Here is a 20,242-nt window from a genome sequence, read left to right as displayed (position 1 = left end):
AAAATTCTGTGCATCATAAAAAAATATTAATGTGCCAGAATTTTGGGCAGCCCCTGATGAGAGGTCAGATTAAATCACAAACTAGAAACAAATCCTGTGAATGGTGTACGAGTGTTACAGAACAACCTCAAAAAATATTTTTATCCTCAAAAACAAAAACGGACCTTAATCTCTGCAAGTTGCATAACTTCTGGGAAGACTTCCAGACAATTGGAGTGGGCAATGACTGTATGCATACGCTTGCAGTTCATTATGGTGGTTGGTATGGCTTTAAGCTTGTTCCCACTTATATCTATCTCTTCCAGTTCCTCCAGTTTGGCCATTTTACTGCACAAAAATAAACAAAGCATTACTACAGGAATTTAAATATGTATGAAATTGTGACGTGCATGAAAACAACTGTCCCATTTAACAATTAATAAAAGAAACCGTTTGCCAATCTCTAAAATGGAATGCACCTTAATTAAAATTTTTATTGCAAATAAAAAGAGTAGGTTTGTACTATAATTTATAAAAAGGAAAATGTTTCTTTGTCCTTTGTTTTTCCTCCCTTCCATTCTGCTTTTGGCAAATTGTCTAAATCAGCTTTCCCTTCAACACAATACAGCCAGCTGACTGGAAGGATTAAAGGGCACTGGAAACTCTCAGACTTTTCTTTATTAAAAACTCACTGACTAGACTTGTCTCCTTACAGAACTGAATTGTCAACTGAAATATTTTCTAGATATAAAGTGTTAAACTTTAGCCTCCTCTCCTTCAGTCTGAAATAATTTTTTATTAAAGAAATTTTAACTTTGAGCAGAGCTTCAGAAAGCCTTCTCAATTACACAGAAGCTATGGTTTTCACACACATTAAAGAACTTCAGAACTGTAGTTCAATTAAAACCTCATAAAAAATTACACTTCTTAATTAAAGGAACAGTAAAAATGCTCAGAAGAAACCTATACAAAACATTTTGAATAGAACTGACAAAATATCAAAATCTGATCATTGGGGTGTGGCATCACCTATGCCCACATGGATCAGCTGTTTGGAATGGCATAAGCACAGAGATGACTTTATATGATAAGGGTGGGTTAGCTCCCAGGTGTATTCAGGCCAGCACAAACGGAGCTTATAAGTTTATGAGACACATTTTAATAGTGAGACATACCTTGCAGGAAAGGTTTGTAGATGGTTGAAGGCCATGTGCAGTATCTTCAGGTGGGGATGTCCCGTTAATAGAGGCACACATTTATCAGTAAGATTATTGTTGGTCACATATAGCTCTTGCAGTGAGCTCTGTGATTCCTCAGACAGAGAAGCAGCCGGAAGCACTTCAAGATTGTTGGCAGAAGCATTAAGGCATCGTAAACTGCTCAAGGAGCACAAAAATGTTAAAAAGTTACAATTCACTCTTGGCTTAGGAAGTAATAGAGGTTAGTACCCCTAAGAACTACTTTATAGACAGGTTTCTACCTAATTATCATTTACAGTGCATGAATAAAAAAAAGTCTTGGCAACATGGGCAAGCAAATCAGCTTATCAAGAGTTAAAAGGTGTAAAGCAATTATTTTTCAGCAGGACTTCTCAACAGCTTGTTGGAACTTGCATCGTGTGAGGCTCTGAACAGTGAAGTCAATGAGTGCACGGAAAGAATAGATCCAGGTTGGCCAGTTTGCACAAGCACTTTCTGGAGTTTTCTAAAAGCGGAGAACTGGTGCCAAGCAATCATAGGTGACTGCAGTGAGGGGCGTAAGCAAGGTAAAACCAGGTTATATGTCCCCCATTGGTGTGCACACGAATAACCTCAACTGGGTTAGGAACATCTAATTATCAAATCCACAAAGTAACGCCGAACATTTAATTGCCACAAAAATGGGAAAGGAACAAAGTGTCCTGAAGGCTTAAAATGTGACTGTGTGCCAATTGGTTGCCAGGTGTGTGTGTTGTGTGTTGTGTGTGTGTGTGTGTGTAAGAGTTTGTGGTCCCCATCGCTAATACACTAAACAGAAGGTTCAGCCTCTTCATTGTTTCAAAGGGTCATCTGAGACTTTATAGTCTGCTTAACAAAAATATCAAATTAACGAGGTGAAAAAAACAAAAAATTATTTAGGGATGACTTTTGAGGGGATATTTCACTTTTGCCATCCGGTTAGTGTAACATAATACAGTCCCGACACCAGGGAAAGGATGTTTTCTGCAGTGACAATAGAAAGTAAAAAGGATTACAACCCAGAGGACTTCTAGGAGAAGAGTAGCTGCAAAGGGCCTGCATTTTCCAATACATATTATAAATGATATGTTGATATGCCATTGAGAAGATATATGCACATCTTGAAATCGGCCATTGTAACACAGAAAAAGGAGAGACATTAGCAGAGAATACAGTCAAGACAAAAATGTTATGATATCAAAGACAGCAGAACTCCGTGACACCTTGTCACCTAAGTCAGGTGGATTGAGAACAACAAGTTGCCACCAACCTGTACGGCAGGACGATGAAATAATCACAATGCCTTTGTTCTATAATCTGGGAGATTCAGAATTACACAGAAGAGACTACTGTATTCAAATGTCCTGTGAAGAGCCACCTTTGGGTGATTAACACTGCCATGAGCTACCTTCTGTAGCTGCTATCTTGATAATGTACTTAAACTGTGGGACATCAAAGAAGCCAAGAGGAAACATTTTGGCATACTTCTTCTCTTCCCCCGAGACGCTTTACAGTTTAGTTGAGTACAGAGTTGTAAATGCTCATATAAAGGAATATAAAAGTTTTAGCCTTAAAGTGGCAATGATGATGCATAAGTCAGACTTATTTCCCTCTCAAAAGGAAAAAGCCACTGAAGTGTGCAAAAATAAATGTACAGTAAAGATTACAATTAAATTTGGAATGAATGGAGGCATTGATAGATTTAATCATAGATTGCAGGCATACCCTAGCAGCGCCTGACAAGGACAAGCAAAGCAACATAGATCACATGCTTTCCTGGTTATTAAGTTCACAGGAAAGAAAAAAAAAAAAAAAAAAAGTCTGCCTCAATGATGAAATTTAAAGAGCACCAGATCTTTCTCATTTGGTCTCAAAATAGAAAAATTATCTACCTGCATGCGGTAAAAATACCTTGAACACATGTGTACAAATGGCAGCACACTTTGAGCCTGCAAGAAGCTAATAAGAATAAGGAGCAAATTCTACACTCACCGGCCACTTTATTAGGTACACCATGCTAGTAACGGGTTGGACCCCCTTTTGCCTTCAGAACTGCCTCAATTCTTCGTGGCATAGATTCAACAAGGTGCTGGAAGCATTCCTCAGAGATTTTGGTCCATATTGACATGATGGCATCACACAGTTGCCGCAGATTTGTCGGCTGCACATCCATGATGCGAATCTCCCGTTCCACCACATCCCAAAGATGCTCTATTGGATTGAGATCTAGTGACTGTGGAGGCCATTTGAGTACAGTGAACTCATTGTCATGTTCAAGAAACCAGTCTGAGATGATTCCAGCTTTATGACATGGCGCATTATCCTGCTGAAAGTAGCCATCAGATGTTGGGTACATTGTGGTCATAAAGGGATGGACATGGTCAGCAACAATACTCAGGTAGGCTGTGGCGTTGCAACGATGCTCAATTGGTACCAAGGGGCCCAAAGAGTGCCAAGAAAATATTCCCCACACCATGACACCACCACCACCACCACCAGCCTGAACCGTTGATACAAGGCAGGATGGATCCATGATTTCATGTTGTTGACGCCAAATTCCGAATGTCGCAGCAGAAATCGAGACTCATCAGACCAGGCAATGTTTTTCCAATCTTCTACTGTCCAATTTTGATGAGCTTGTGCAAATTGTAGCCTCAGTTTCCTGTTCTTAGCTGAAAGGAGTGGCACCCGGTGTGGTCTTCTGCTGCTGTAGCCCATCTGCCTCAATGTTCGACGTACTGTGCGTTCAGAGATGCTCTTCTGCCTACCTTGGGTGTAACGGGTGGCGATTTGAGTCACTGTTGCCTTTCTATCAGCTCGAACCAGTCTGCCCATTCTCCTCTGACCCCTGGCATCACCAAGGCATTTCCGCCCACAGAACTGCCGCTCACTGGATGTTTTTTCTTTTTCGGACCATTCTCTGTAAATCCTAGAGATGGTTGTGCGTGAAAATCCCAGTAGATCAGCAGTTTCTAAAATACTCAGACCAGCCCTTCTGGCACCAACAACCATGCCACGTTCAAAGGCACTCAAATCACCTTTCTTCCACATACTGATGCTCGGTTTGAACTGCAGGAGATTGTCTTGACCATGTCTACATGCCTAAATGCACTGAGTTGCCGCCATGTGATTGGCTGATTAGAAATTAAGTGTTAACGAGCAGTTGGACAGGTGTACCTAATAAAGTGGCCAGTGAGTGTATATTACGGTGTATGGCGTTACCTGTCTGACTTCAGCAGTAAGTTGGCAGGGAGCTCCAGCAGATGGTTATGCTGCACATCCAATACCTCTAGTTGGGTACGTTCAAAACACTCAGGAAGACGATTTAGTCCATTATACCCCACAAGCAATTTCCGCAGTCTTCTGGCACAGAATAACCTGTATGCCAAGAAAACAGCAAAGAATAAATAATCAACAAGAGTGTTGATATCGTCTTATGTTTACACCAAAGGAATTTGGGACTATATAGGAAAAAGGAAAATAACTACAGCCACCCATGTTATCCACGTTATTTGTACAATTAAGCAAATGGTAAATATATACAGTAATACACACATATCTCTTCATTCAATGGGAGATTCACATCATATATCCATTTAACTTGGCATACGTTAAGCTTATTCTATTGGTATAAACAATGTGATCAGCGAAGCTAAAGAGCTGAGCTCAAGCAGGACCTGGCTGGCTGTGGCCAAGTAATGGACACCACCAGATAATTTACATTGCCGTGACGACTCAGGAAAGTTATGAATCCTAACAAATGTTGTTATAAGTTAGCCATTACTTGTAATTATTTTTGAAGTAAACATTGCATCAATAAAAGGAAAAAATAACTGACGAAAAATTTATCAGAACACCACAAAAGTTGTAAAATGTTGTCCGTATCACACTAAGAGTTTCACTAAGACCCAATAGCATACCATAAAGAGCACCAAAATACTGCATGTTAAAACAGCTTTAGGCTGAATTCACATGGCCGTTCAGGGGACGTATATACTGTGACATACATACGCCCCCCGTTTGCCGGCAATGGGCGTGCGGCGCCGTACCGATCCACAGCCGTGAAAAGATAAGACATGTCCTATTTTTTTTTTTTCGGCATACAGTGCTGTGCGCTACATATCCCTATGGAGAGGGGCGGGGTGAGCAGTGCTCACCTCCTCCTCCTCTCCCCGGTACCGCCGTGCTGCGGTACGGCGGGCAACGGCCGTGTGAATGCGCCCCTAGGAGATGTAGACAGTTTACCCCATTTATGTGGGTTGGACAAACTTTTCAGCAAGGATATTTCTTGTCTAAATGCAGGCATTGAACAAAGAAGAATCTACAAAAAGGATGATAGTTATTAAACTATATAACAAAAGGATGCTAGATACTAGAGGACCAGACTGCACACTGACAGGACTCTCTACATCACAGCAGTGTTATTGGATTAAACCATGTTAAATCACTTTTTGCATCATAACCACAGCTTTTAGACAAGTAGCAGATGAATTAAACCATTGAAACCCCTCCTGATGATTGGCACATGGAAATGAATGTGTCCATCAAACAATCACTTTTGCAAAATTTATTTCAAAGCCCTGTTCCTATAGATGCATAGTTTCCTTGCTTACACACGTAGATCTGCTGGCAAAAAAGGTAATTTTTATGTCTAAGTGTTTGCCTGGCTTGTGGTTGGAAATATGTCAGTATCATTGTCCTGTGTAAAATACTCTTCAACCTAAAAATAGACATAACAAAGACCTATTTCCCAGGTCTGCAAGTCAAGTAGAATACTCACTGTGCAGGTAGTTCAGTCAGGTGATTATGACTGACATCCAGGACCTCCAGGCTCTTGCTCTCAGAGACCCAATCAGGCAGGCAGTCCAGGCAATTCCTGTTAAAAAAACAGCAGTCATTAAGAAAGCGCAAAAACTGAATATAGGTTACTGAGAAATGGGAACAAACAGGAGCAGTTTCCCTTTTAATTTCACAGTCATCCCAGGTAAGGTTTTGAATATCCTCCATAGTTTTTCTCCTTCATGTCACATGCAAAATCCATAAGACTCCAAGGCTGGAGGGGAAGGATCTATTAACACACTCCTATATCGTGCGCTGTAGAACCATGCATGTGGTGTCATTTTAAAGACGAGAAGGTTTGCCATGCTATGTGCTGTAGAACGGATGATATATGGCAGTTCAATAAATACCCGTGTTTGACAACAGAGGGCGTTCCTGAGGGAAGTTGGTGTTCTCATTGTGTGCTGCCATTGCAGACTGATTGATAGGATAGTTTGAATTTGGCAGCCATTTGAGTAAGACGTGTTTTGTGATTTTTCACTAAGATGGAAAAAGAGCAGTATCTAATCTGTAATTCACTTTGTTTTTGGATGGGAAAAAATGTGAGGAGATAAAGGCAAAAGTTGGATGCAGTTTATGACGACACGTCGCCATCTATGACCGCAGTAAGATTGTGGTTCAATGAGATTAAACGTGGATGAAAATCCGTTTTTGATGCGTAGCGGCCAGGGCGCCCGGCAGACGTGGTTACCGAGGAAAATCATTCAAGAAGTACACTGATCGACTTGCTGATCGACTGAGTAGTAGTAGTAGAGGCAGTAGGTGTGTGACAAGTTGGCGATGAACAAAAATTGTCTGCCCGGTGGGTGCCGCGATTGCTCACGGTGGACAATAAGCGGATGCGGCTGTTAACTTCGAAACAGTGTTTGGAGCAATGGAAGCGAGATCCGAAGGAGTTTTTGCGTCGTTGATGAAACCTGGATTCATCATTATACACAATAAACTAAGCAACATTAAAAACAATGGATTTCTCCCTGTGAAACTGCTCCTAAGAACGAGAAAACGTTCGCCATTGACTGGAAAGGTCATAGCGTCGATTTTTTGGGATGCTAACAGAGTCGTCCTCATGGATTTTTTTAAAAAAAAGGAATACCGATCACTGGACAATACTACAGTCAGTTATTGGACCACTTTGACAAAAAAAATTGAAGACAAGTCCGCATTTGGCGAAAAAGTTACCGTTCCAACACGATAACGCAACAGCACATTCATCCGGAGTTGCCGCCCCCAAACTGTATGAATTACGTTATGAATTGCTGCCCCCCCCCCCCCATATTCACCCAATATGGCTACCTGCAACTTTTTCTTGTTCCCCAACATGAAGAAATGGCTTGCAGGAAAAAATTTTAGCTCAAACGAGGAAGCCATCGCCGAGACTGAGGCGTATTTTGGAGAGTGTGACAAATCCTATTATATTTGAGGGGTTAAAAAAATGGCAGGAACGTTGGGAGAAGTTTATCTTTCTAAAAAGGAGGACTATGTTGAAAAAAACCCCAAAATTTTGGGAAAAAAAATGGAGTCTTCATTTCTAACACGGGTACTTACTGAACCGCACTTGTAGATAAATTATTCTTTTAAGAATGTAACAATTTACTGTTTTTGTGTTTTGCACTCTCTGCAGTTAGTGAAGCCAGCTCACAGTCAAAGCACAGTCTTATGCATGAGGTCCAACCCTGTACAGAAAGGGTTCAGACTGAGTCCTTTCCGTACAGAGTTAAATGCATACCATACGTCACACAAAAGGTTAAGGTCATAGTTGGGAATGTGAGCTGAAAATTCAGTTCCTGACTAAATCTTTAATGAGGAATTCTCAAAAAATATGTAGGATATATCTAGAGTATATGTCACAAGTACTCAATAGATGCAGGTCCCACCAAAATCTTCAGAACCAGGGTGCACCGACACACTGACAGAGAAGTTGCTGTGTATTTTCATTAAGGTAATTAAGCATGAATCAAGGGTTTCCTTATTTAAAGAACTTTAGCATTATTTCAGTCACATTACACAGATATTAAATAGAGATAACAGAAGGGTTATAAAACCACAGAGACACTCCTTCACAGGATAACAGCATGGCGAGTGGCGAGTGGCCTTTAGACACATTTAGTCCTTGTTCTATGCTAAAGATTAACTTACAGTAATGAAACCGCTTGGAACAAATACAGTGAAAATGAAATCACACATACCTGTCTTTCCACTGATGTTTGCCTAGTGCTAATCTTACATAATAAACTTAACCAGATTTATGATGCTGCTGATGAATCAAACTGTATGCCCAGCTACTTTAACCCATACTGTTACCATCACTGAAAAATTGTAATAAAAGTGGTACTGGGCAGACATGTTATTAAAAATACTTTGAATACACCTAGAAAGTTACTACAGTAATAGATGTGCACTTACCTGGAAACATCCATAAATGATAGGTTACACGGGTCTGGATACACGTCTAGATGAGTAAGTGCTATATAAAAATACGCAAAGGAAATAAGGTGAGAAACTAAACTTTACTGAATGACTGAATATGTATACACAGTACTGGTTTTTCGGCACTGTTCCACCATGGAGTGGTTTAGGAAAGGACAATGGTGGACAAAAATTGGTAAAAATGTGGCCAGTTTTTTAATGGACAAATTGATTTGTAGCTTATTTGCTATTGTATAGCTATGGAAGGTGCATCGGAATATGGGCCTTGATTACAATACAGATCATAGACCCACACAAAAGCGGACTGAGGGTTTTTTAAATTGCATATTCAGACAAAAAAGTGACGAAGAGTATTGTTTAAGAAAAAGTCGACATGGATGAAATTTTAACACTTACCATTACAAGACACATAAAGAGCCTTCAGATAATAACCATTCATTTTAAGGGAGGTCAAATGGTTCCTCTCACAGTGCAGGACTTCTAGGTTGCTTAAAGGAGTCACATCAAGAGTTGTCATCTTGTTATCTCGAAGATCAAGCTGAGTCACATGAAGCAGAAAGTCTACTTCATCCACCAACACTCTTTTAATTTCATTCAACCTGTTCACAAACAAAAAAACCCCCCAAAAAACATAAATTGGAATAGTTCACGTAATACCATCTGGTTAAGCTGGTCACACATTAAGTGGCAAGCTAGATACACAAAGCCGGTTAATAGTTAAAAACACTAATTGAGAAGCTAAACATTATGCCCATGATGACATTTTCTAAGTGATATCACAGTAGCATATAAAATACGTAATACTCAGATTCATGTCAAAGGATCACTGGTAAGGCTACATTCATATGGCGTTTTTACCGTTGAGTTGGTGACGTTTTTGGAGGAGTCTGTATACAGGCGATCCCCGACTTAAGGACACCCAACCTACAGAGCACTCCTAGTTACATACAGACCTCTCTGCACACTGTGACCTCTGGTGAAGTCCTCTGGATTCTTTACTGTAGTCATAGGCTACAATGATAAGTTGTAAGGTGTCTGTAATGAAGTTTTATTAATAATCCTTGTTCCCATGACAGCAAAAAAAATTTGAAAATCCAAATGCAATTGGGTCCAAAAAAAAGAAAATTTGGCCTAGAGCTACAATTATAAAAATATACAGTTCTGCATACAAATTCAACTAAAACCTAAAGAACATCTTGTACATAACAATGTGGGCGGCAGGTAGTCCACCCCTCTTCTAGGCTTTTAGTTGATATTAATGTGTGCTACCCTTTATGTACATGTGCATTGGTAAATCTACTATGGGTCAGAGAAAAATAAAAAGGCACTGGAAAGAAATGCCTGCACTAATTTTGGAACTGCTAGAGTATATAGGAAGACAGTGCTGTGGAGTTGAAATTGCTGACCATTTTGTGGTCAGTTGTATCACTGGGGTCCTCCCTGAGCGTTAGCTCAGCAGAGGCCAGAGTGAAGAAGGAGCACTGCTGCATCCACCCTACCATAGACTTTAATTGCCCCTGCTGAGCATGCGGGCCTGCCACCCCAATGGATATGTTCAGAGTATACGTTGGGAGATATCCCAGTCAAATTCTTTCACATTGGCCACATCTTTTCACATTATTTGACACAAAGACAAAACCCTAATGGAGCTCACTAGCAGGTCAATGGTGAGATGGTATCTTTGCCATATGACGGATCAGGCAAAGTGTCTAATATACAGAAATAGTTTATAATGTGCTTTTCATTTTATGAATGGTTTCAAGATGTCCACTTCCTGCCAGTGAATGCAAACAATTGTAACCATTCCCAGGCTGGAATAGTGCCTTGATCAGATCTTGCTCACACAAGTGCACAATCCATTAGCCACATCACAATAGCTTCTTGTAACAAGATGTACACAGTTTTACATGAATGGAATAGGCTTTCAGACATTAGTAAATTGTAAAGTTGTAGAACTTGTCATTTCATTCTTACTGAACTATTGAAATACAAAGAAAACTGTTTCATTTCAACAATGGGGAAACAAAGGGCTACTTGCCATGATAGATATATAAATGCCAAAAAACAAAGCAAAAATAATAGTAAAAATTAGTGATGCAAACTGAAATGTATACATCACAGTATTTACCATAATTCCAAGATTTTATTAGCAGTCTGGTATTGGATCACCAGGAATTATAAAGACAGGTTGGATGCATACAGCCCTGCTAATAGATATTCTGGCACTTTGAAAGACCAAGAGTTTTAAAATACCATCTCTAAGGACAGAGTCTATAGCACAACGGGAGAAAAATGCTGCTTACATGCTTGGGAGGGATCAAGACTTAAGCTACTCGGACATTAAAAAGCAGAAGTAGCAATGAAGTGCAGAACTTATGAGTTAACATTGTGTGCTGATGATAGCATTACACATTATAACTAGAGAAAACATCCTTGTCTGTGGATCCGAGAATAGCAGATACTTTAATTTCCCTAGAGTCACATACACCGTGCAACACTGCTAGCGCTACAGTCGATGGGAAGCCAGTGGAAGATTACAGCCTGTGCACCAAAACTGGTCTGTCAAGCTGCAGGATTTTGTTGAGCCAAACAATGCAGAGAAGTGTGGGGATCTATATCAGGTGGCTTTTCAAGTAACATGACCGAGGTTACAGCAGTCTGTGTCCCACACTCCCGTAAAACTACACACAGTGGAACGGCTGCGCAATAATTTACAGAGCGGTAATTTTACAGCCATTCGGTACGTAACAAGAACCACTTGATATCCGCTTCTCGCTTTTATGGAGCAGTGGCCAGTCAGATTCTGTTTTATGCACAGTGTAGATGGGATTGGTATAAATTATATCTACTATGCTGCTAATGTATTACATGGCAGATTATGAAGATGGCCTAATGAACTTTATAGCTAGCAGAGAAAACAGCCCCACACCTTAGTGTTATTTTAAAAAAAGAAATTAATTTAAAAAGAAACAAAAAAAAAAAAAAAAAAAAATTGTGTCCTGAGCATTTTTACGCCACCGTGAACATTAAGCTTGGCCAGACCTTCTATAAGTTAGACAGAAAACTCCAGTTTCAAATCCTATCCCCATTGGAGGTCTCAACACAAAACAAGCTGAAATGAAAATGTATCACTTTTTCCTGTGTCTAAATGTATTACTATCTATTATGCTTGAAGGGCTACAATAGCACCTCTATGATTTGGCTTTAGAGGCTGTTACACTCCAGGGGGGAGGGTGAGACAGTAACAGTACTTTAACCCTAAGGAACCTGTTATATTGCAGTATATGTCACTCCATAGAAACTAGGGTGCACAAATAGGTACATATGATGGATTGGTACCCTAACAAAATTTGGCAAGTTTGGCACACCCTTATTTTAGATGCGCATTAAAGGTTTCATTATTTTATAGAAGTATGATGGTATGGCAAAATTGGTAATGTTTCGGTCCCCGCAGGGACTTCCACCGACACGAATTGATAGTCATAATAGGAGGAAACAAGAGAATTATCTACCACTAGCTAAATGGAGGCGGTAGGGAAAAACAGTAAAGACTGGTAGGAAGGCCTACAACTCCCTACTGCTCTAGTTTCCCATTATTGTACCTCGCAATCGGAAGTCCCTGTGTGGACCGAAACATTACCCCTTTTGGATTGCCATACCAATATACTACTATGAAAAAATAAAAAAATCACTGAGCATCTAACAATAAAGGTGTGCCAAATACTGGAACCTTCTAAAGATTGTCGCTCCACAAACAAAGCCAAAGCGATTGTTGGCACCTCCGATCATGGGCGATTTCTGCAATATGCAGCAAACACCCAGCTTGTATGAAGAGGACTCAGTCCGTGGGCCTTCACCATACACCCTTAATGGACTTGTGACATTCTCATAGGTTAAGGTGTACATAATAACTACAACACACAATATAGAAAGCAAAGGCCACTAGTATAATGGGTTACACGTTATAACTATACATATACAGTGATCATTTAGTAGCTTCACTGCCGAGGTGCAAAAAGCTACAAGGTTCCTATAATGAAATAGAACCATAAGACATCTTTGAATCAAACTCAGCTATTTTTTTTCATACCGGAGATCCACATGCTTGACTTGAGGCATTCTTCTGAGGGACTTTAGATTTAGTACACACAGACAATTTCCTGGCATGCACAGTTTGTCCATTGCAGCCATTTTCTCCAACACCTCAGGGATTTCGGTGAACTCATTGAAAGAGAGACTCAAGTAGCCGAGTTGGCTTAAGCTTCCTAGTTCATTAGGTAGTGCTTGAAGGTAGTTACCATCCAAAAGAAAGGTTTGCAGGCTGAAAAAGAAACATTAGAATGGGCCAGAGTTATCCATATTACACTAGCTACGCTAGAGAAAAGTACATTGGCCATCTCAGCAAATACATACTTCCTCATCTCTCCAACCGCTGGGGGCACGACTCGAAGACCATTGCAGGAAAGGTTTAGTTCCATCAGAGTAGGAATGCTACACACTGCTAGAGGAAACTCTCCTAAATTATTATTGGAAAGATTCAGGCTCTTCAACTTTGAAAATCTAAAAAGAAATAATATAAAAAGAAAGCCATTAATTGTTTTTACATTACAGGGAAAACACATAAGTTAATGAAGTGTGTTTTTTTTAAAAATCAGATAGTTTGTATTAATTACCCACCAACAAAACTTTTTTGATTTTGATTTGACGTTTGAGCTGTAATTAATTACACAATGCGATTAAAGTCTCTGTTAAGTATGCACAGCGTGTGAAGCTGTGAAGGTCACGTGGAATGAATTTGCACTGGCTATAAAGTGCCCCATAACGGGTGAAATTGGGTTTTATCCTGAAAGGGAAACAGTCACCAGGAACCCCATATATTATCATTTTAACCCAATATAATTTTTTTTTTTTTTTACAGGAAAATAAAGATATGTTATATAGTACCCTTTGTTGCCACATGCTTGGTGACTAGGCACTTGCCCCCTGGGAGTGGCTATAGAGGAGCAGCCCCCCCCCCCTTGGGAAACCGCACCTCCAGGTGTCCTAAAAATGGGCCTCCTGGTGACAGGTTCCCTTTAACACCATACAAGGCAACCATAAATGAGGCGAAAATATTTTTTCTTAAGCGCTTCAGGTTATATCTGCATTAAGTAGTCTTAAAACATGTTGTTTGAGAAGAAAAATACAAAAGTTGATCCAAAAGCCATGTTATATGGTGTTATATGGTGATACTGCTGTGGCTACGAGGAGGCCTTATTGAGACTACTTACAAGTACACCCATAGAAATATTCAAGTGCTGAATTAATTGTTTTCATGGAATAAAAATGTGGATAACATTTGAGATCCTGTAGCTATAAAAGCCGAGCCTGTGACATTGCTGCATTGAATGTTATCCTAGGAACAATCAATAGTACATGTCGGTGAGCTTGATACTTTATTCTAAATATTAAGAAAACTGGAATGTCGAGCCACTTCATCTGCCTTCAGAAGTCTTAAGACTCTGAGCAGGGAGAAGTAAATGGGCTTTACTTCAGTGATTATCAAAACATCAAGACAATCCAAGAGGAAGCAAATGAAAAGACAGCGGATAAGAGTCTCTTTAATGTGCATGTGTAGTCGGCTCATTTGCTGTTGCCTAACAACTCCAAGGAATAGTAAAGAGAAGGGGGCTAAGGAGGAAGGCGGTGTCTAAAAGCCACATGAGCACAATGAATGGATAGCTGACATTTCATGAAAGGATTCTTTGTCACTCTCAGATAGATGGAAGGAAGCGGTCTTTCAAAGAACAAGTTTTTTTTCCTTTTCCTAACTGCTCATGACTTGCCCAAGTTAAATAAGACTGAACCAAAAACTGCAATTTAGGGCAAGGTTAAGCTAATGAGCAGACAATTACAGATGCTGACTCCTTTAAAGGAAACCTACCATCACAGGTCTAATAAGGTAGATCCGGTGGCAGGTTCCTCAACCCTAGTGTAGCCCTATGATTTTTTTTTTTTTTTTTTTTTAACTAAAACAAGTGGTCCAGAAGTCATCGGTGCATGCAAAGAACTGCGTCTCGTCAGACAAGTGCGTGCAACTGCTGCATGCCGAAGACTGGGGCAGGAGGGATTAAGAGGCTACCGGGGCGTGGAGTAGCTGTAGCTCTGGCTCTAAGGCATGGCTATTCCACGCCTCTTAATAAAATTTGCATATATATCAAATAAAAGATTTATCAATTTATGGTCAAAAATGCATATGGCTACACTACATTAGACGAACCTGACCCAGGATCTACCTCATCAGATACGTGATAAGTAGGTTTCTTTATGCTTCAGCTCAGCCATGTTCTTTATAGGTAAAGCCTAGTGGGGAACAATTACTTTTTATTTCTGAGAAAACGTTACCAAAAAATATTTGTCCTTTTGGTTGTAAACCTTAGGGTTATCCAGGCTGGCCAATAACTAAATATCAGCTAACTTGAACAGATTATATAATCTGCACCGGATGTCAATTTCTGTGCTGTAAAAACAAACTATGTGCAAGAGATCTAAAAATTCCATCTGACTTATGGAACAACATAGCCACTGCATGACACGAGACCATGTGCTTACACCCCAATGGTACATTCACACAGCCGTATGCAGCCCGGCAGCACCTCTGTGCGCTGGGGCAGAGGAGGTGGTACCCCTCCACACTCCATAGAGAAAAGCATGAACACGGCCACACACACGGGGAAAGGTAGAGCATGCACGGAACAGCGCCACACGAGTAGCACTGTACCGCCGCTGGGCCCCATTACCATCTATGGGGACGTATATGCAGCATCATATACATACGTCTGTATGTACCCTAAGAGTAAATGCTGCACCAAATCCTGATTTACTAACATTGGAAAAACTAAGTTTTTGTTTGCTTATAATGTATTAGAATACTAAAATCCCCATTAAAAGTTTTTCAGACTATTACGACTCATGCAGTCATGAACATGAGTCATGAACAGCATAGAGTCTAGTACCAGAAACTGCGTTATGTAAAGCAACTATGACACGGGAGCATGGTTTGCAAAAGCTCCTATACATTGGATGTAGTAGATGGTAGACTGGATGTGTTCTGGCAAGGGCTCATTTAGATGGGCGTATCCGTTGCGTGTCTGGAAAAACTTCAGACATGCGATATTCAGGTGCAGTCCATATTGCATCATTTTTTTCACATCCATATGCAATTTTTTTTTTTTTTTAAGTCCCGGGAAAAAAATGGTTTTGTAAGGTTTTTTTTTTTTTACCAGAAAAATTTTTATTTGAACTTAGAATCATAAAGCAAAAACAATTACAATGACATATGCATCATACATACAATAGAAATGTACAAGTTAACATTTTCTCCCAACATGAAACTACCGCGGTCTGCATGTAAGGGGAAAAAAAAACTGACATGTAAACAGATACATAGAAATCAATGGGTATCAACGGATAGCGTAGGGATGTCAAAAATGCCGTTCTGAATATGCCCTAACACTATTCCAAAATATAAAGGCATTAAAAGCAACACAACACTGCTCTAAGGAGGCTCAGCGATATCAATATTTTCTCATTCTTACAATGTATGGGGGAAAGATCGAAATTATTCTTCTCCATACAATCTGCATTTATCCACTAAAATACCACAAAAAATGTAACCACCTAACAAACTACTACTTGCTGATTTTTTTGGCTGAAGAGTTTAACTTCGATATGCCATCGAAGATTTTCACTGATGGCATACGGGCCCATTAATTATGTGCTCAATCAGGTGTTTTCCCTGATTGCCAATGGGAGAAAAAACATGCACTACTGTTACACAAATGCAGACCACATACTAGTCAATGGGATTGCAATAAGATGAACAGCACAAAAAACAAAGCAAACCATTTTACAGGTGTAAGACACGCCTGCCTTAAGGCTGGGTCCATAAACTGCATTTCAATTCCAATTAGAAACACAATTCAAGCACAGTGGTAATGATCAGGGGCTAAGGCTATTACATACCCCAGCACCCCTGCATTGACACTGCCATGGGCAATCTACTAATGGATCTACTTCAGAGAGTAGATTCCCAATGACCGATTTCCTTTTAGTGTTTATTAAATTCTGCACCTGATTCTTTACATCAATTATTGTTTTTTTACCAAATGAGTTCAATTTTTAGATTTCAAAATAGGGAAAAATGCATTCTGCTTGTATACTTTATTTTCTATCCTCAGTGAGCACATTATAATTATTTGTTAAGGTCCTTTCACTTTTATAACTTTTATCCTGAGGCAGGTATTAAAACATGACCTAAATGTGAAATGAAGATGCAGACGATGCCTCCAAAGTGGTCAGCATTAAATCTAGCGATAAGGTTATGAAACAGGAGAAGACAAGTAAATCCACAGGAAGGCGGTAATGACTTCTAATGGTTCAAATGGAGGTAAAGAGATGATGGGATGAGCATGTACTCTGATCATGCCTGAACTGATGCCAGGTCTAAACCATTGTGACTGGGGGCCATGAAGCTACCTATACGTAAAGGTTTTCTAGCCAGATTTCCACAAAGATTTTCAGATTACAATTTAAAATAGTCAAAATGGCAAGGTACTAAACTTTAACTATGTCCAACACAAACCAAATAACCTATTCACACGTTAGAGGACAGTAGCAACCCAATTTAAAATAACAACCACTGAAATCAATACTAGCCAACCCTAGAAGGTAACGAATGTTATTACCATTTTACACATTTTTGTTGACCCATCTACAATGTGCAAAATCTTTTATATGCTATCTGTAAATGCACTGGTAACCTACAAGTCTCACCTGTGAATGTCATCAAGCGTTCCTTCAATGACAGGTTCAGGATTAAGTCTCAGAGCATTCTGCTTCAGGTTGAGATGTGTAAGATCATGACTGTAGAAAAGGTTCTCTGGGAGGTGCTCCAAGTTACAGCACGACAGGTCTACAGAGCTGATACGTTGAGATGCAATCTGGAGATGGAACACAACAATGTTATCAACCTGGTTGACTGCCTGCATGCTTCCATGGTACTATGTTTCCAAGGTCAGACGTGTGTTTTTCCAATTCTGCAACACTTATGTGAAAGTCAACCTTGCTCTCCTTTATAAACCCCTGTGATATACAGTGCTTTACCTTGTATATAGTACAGCTGAAATCACCCAATAGGATCACAATAGATCCATCTGCACACACTAGGGGAGATGTATCAGTCAGTCTATACCAGAATACTGGAGTTATTTGCACAAGTTCCTGACGTGTCCAAAATAATCAATATTGTGGTTCAGCAAACTAGACTAATAGGAGGTGCAGAGTACAGTCAGCCAGTCTAATCTGCTCTCCGCCCTTTGCACCTGCAGTGCAGAGCATGACTGATCAGCCCAAGGGAGGAAGAGGAGGGACTTACCAGAAGACATGAAGTGAGAGACACACTGGCTTGGGACACCCTTCTCCTTCAGGCATGGTGCCAGGTAGACATACAAACTTTGTTTTCTGGTGATAGGAACTATGCATTTTTTTTTAAGCTAAAAACAGTGTGGACAAGTTCGCATAATGCTATTGGAACTTGTTATTAGGCTTTTATTAGTAAATATGGAGACAGGTTCTGTAACAGAGCCTCCATGTCGTGCAGGACAAAATTTAAAAAAAAAATAAAAATTTTTTTTTTTAAAAGTCTGTCTTCAAAAGACTGGGGATCATTTATTATTTATTGCAAGGCTGATTTTTTTTTTTTTTAAAAAGTTGCTTTTCTGCACAAACCCATTACAAAAGATTAGACTACATCTGCTGGGGAATGGTGTTTTTTTATATAAAAAAAAAGCCTTATTTAAAGCCTTGTGACAACTTAAATACATTAACATCTGGATTGGCAAGAAATCGGGTGCAATACAGGAAAATTCTGGCACAGAGTCCTGTCAAAGAAGAAAAGCTACAAATCCACAAAATTGCCAACAAATAGTTTGCAAAAACACAAGCAGAAAGAAAAGAATGTTATAAAGCCCACCCATTGACTTCCAAGTTAAACGAACATGGTAAATTTACACCCAAGATGCATGTGAATGTCTGCAATAGTTGAGCTGCAGTCACTACGGAGGAGAGTTTGTGAAGTAGTTATTTTCCATGGCAAGTAGTGGTTAGTCAGCAGAACTTCATGTGCTTTTAATATCCAAGATTATTTCCAAGGAACAATAAAATTCTTACCAGGATTAGAAAGGGAGAAATCCTAGTCAACAAAAAAGTGTACCTTGGCCAGAAACTAATCAATCCAGACTTATTATCCGCTCATGATCAATCAATTAGTTCAGGAGGAAAAAAAATATATATACATTTTCTGTCCTCTCAATGAGGTGGATCAGGAGTGAGAAACACTGATCACATGTATGCTCCTGCATTACAAAACATGGATCGTGCCCTAGACAAGATGACCCAAAATCTTCACTTGGGGATTCATTGTGTTTTGAGTTTTGATTTTTCTATAGTATGAACATAAACTAACAAAAATGAGGAAGCCAGTAAAGCATCACTCTGCATTGTAACAAAAGGAAACCTACCACCACAGATCTACATATAATGGTAGATCAGGTAATAGGTGCATCTATTGGACGTTTGGGCTAATCCTCACTTTCCCGCAATCTATTTAATAACTTTTATTTCCCTAATATGCAGATTTTCTAAAGAGGCTACTAAGGCGTGGAGTAGCCGCGCTGTGTAGCCTCAGCTCTGGCTAATCCACGTAGCCTCCTTAGAAAATCTGCATATTAGGGAAATAAAAGTTATTAAGAAGATTGCGGGGACATGAGGATTAGCCCTTAAAAGGGGCTATCCTCATGTACAATAGATGCACCTACCACCCGATCTACCTTTATAGGTAGAGCCATGGTGGTAGGTTTCTTTTAACATATATTAGAAAAAAAAAAGTGTAGTAGGAATTGGATAACACGTATCTGTGCCAATTGGATATAAGCTTTATTTAACACCACGGATATGAACTCAGGACATTTGTCTGTTGATCATAAATATCACACAGAATGAACAATTTAGGGGTAAATAAACAGCTGGAAGATTAGCTACATTAAAACACTGGTATTAAATCTAAGCAAAATATCTTTATGTGTATCAACTTTTATTAGTTTTGCATAAAAACTGTATGTCAATGAAAACTCCAATTATAAACCAATTAATGGCCAGATTCCAGATCACCCGATGCTCCTGATGAGAAAGTGGAAGAAGTCTTTTGGAGATCCACTACCTGAATCTGGTCACCAATAAGCTTCTGGACAGACTGCGGTGCTACTTGGTGATAGCAGATGATTTCTAAGGTTCTTAATTGGAATAAGGTGCATAATATTTAAGGAATAATTAATGGAATTGATGCCCTTATCAACCAGGAATTACCTATAAATCAGGTTGCATAAGACCATGTACTTGTCAGCACCAGGAGGAACCAAGGGCCCACTTTATAAGCATAAGGGACATGGCACACATCCTGTTTTTTGGACCATTTTAAAACATACATTTTCAATCTGTTTTTTTACCGTTTACCATGCATTTTAAACTAACTGCACAGCAGAATTGTAGAATCATCATGCAGACAGCACATTGCTAATATGTGCATGGCTTTCTCTACTACCCATGTAAAATAGCTGCCGTGACCAGTCTGTGTCTATTCATTTTTCCATCTTGATTTCTGTAACCCTATCAAAGTTTGCTTATTGTTCTTAAAATATTTATCCAAAAATTAAATAAAATAAATCGCAGGTAAGATAGAGGCA

The 20,242-nt window shown here is 39.5% G+C and overlaps 1 protein-coding gene across 2 annotated transcripts in view; it reads right to left on the bottom strand.

The window, feature by feature from the left end:
• PHLPP1 (PH domain and leucine rich repeat protein phosphatase 1) overlaps window positions 1–20,242 on the bottom strand; it is a 72,092-nt gene that overhangs the window by 15,635 nt on the left and 36,215 nt on the right. For both annotated transcript variants that reach the window (XM_072152698.1, XM_072152696.1), the window contains exons 4-12: window positions 17,277–17,443; window positions 12,876–13,022; window positions 12,553–12,783; window positions 8,859–9,061; window positions 8,439–8,499; window positions 5,977–6,072; window positions 4,419–4,574; window positions 1,155–1,355; window positions 165–327 (exon numbers count right to left, since the gene is read on the bottom strand). In XM_072152698.1, coding sequence (XP_072008799.1) covers window positions 165–327; window positions 1,155–1,355; window positions 4,419–4,574; window positions 5,977–6,072; window positions 8,439–8,499; window positions 8,859–9,061; window positions 12,553–12,783; window positions 12,876–13,022; window positions 17,277–17,443 — 1,425 coding nt within the window. The remainder of the gene's footprint in view (window positions 1–164; window positions 328–1,154; window positions 1,356–4,418; window positions 4,575–5,976; window positions 6,073–8,438; window positions 8,500–8,858; window positions 9,062–12,552; window positions 12,784–12,875; window positions 13,023–17,276; window positions 17,444–20,242) is intronic.

The sequence above is a fragment of the Engystomops pustulosus genome, chromosome 5 (assembly GCF_040894005.1).
Source record: "Engystomops pustulosus chromosome 5, aEngPut4.maternal, whole genome shotgun sequence".
Lineage (NCBI taxonomy): Eukaryota > Metazoa > Chordata > Amphibia > Anura > Leptodactylidae > Engystomops > Engystomops pustulosus.
This window is presented reverse-complemented; position numbering and strand designations above follow the sequence as displayed.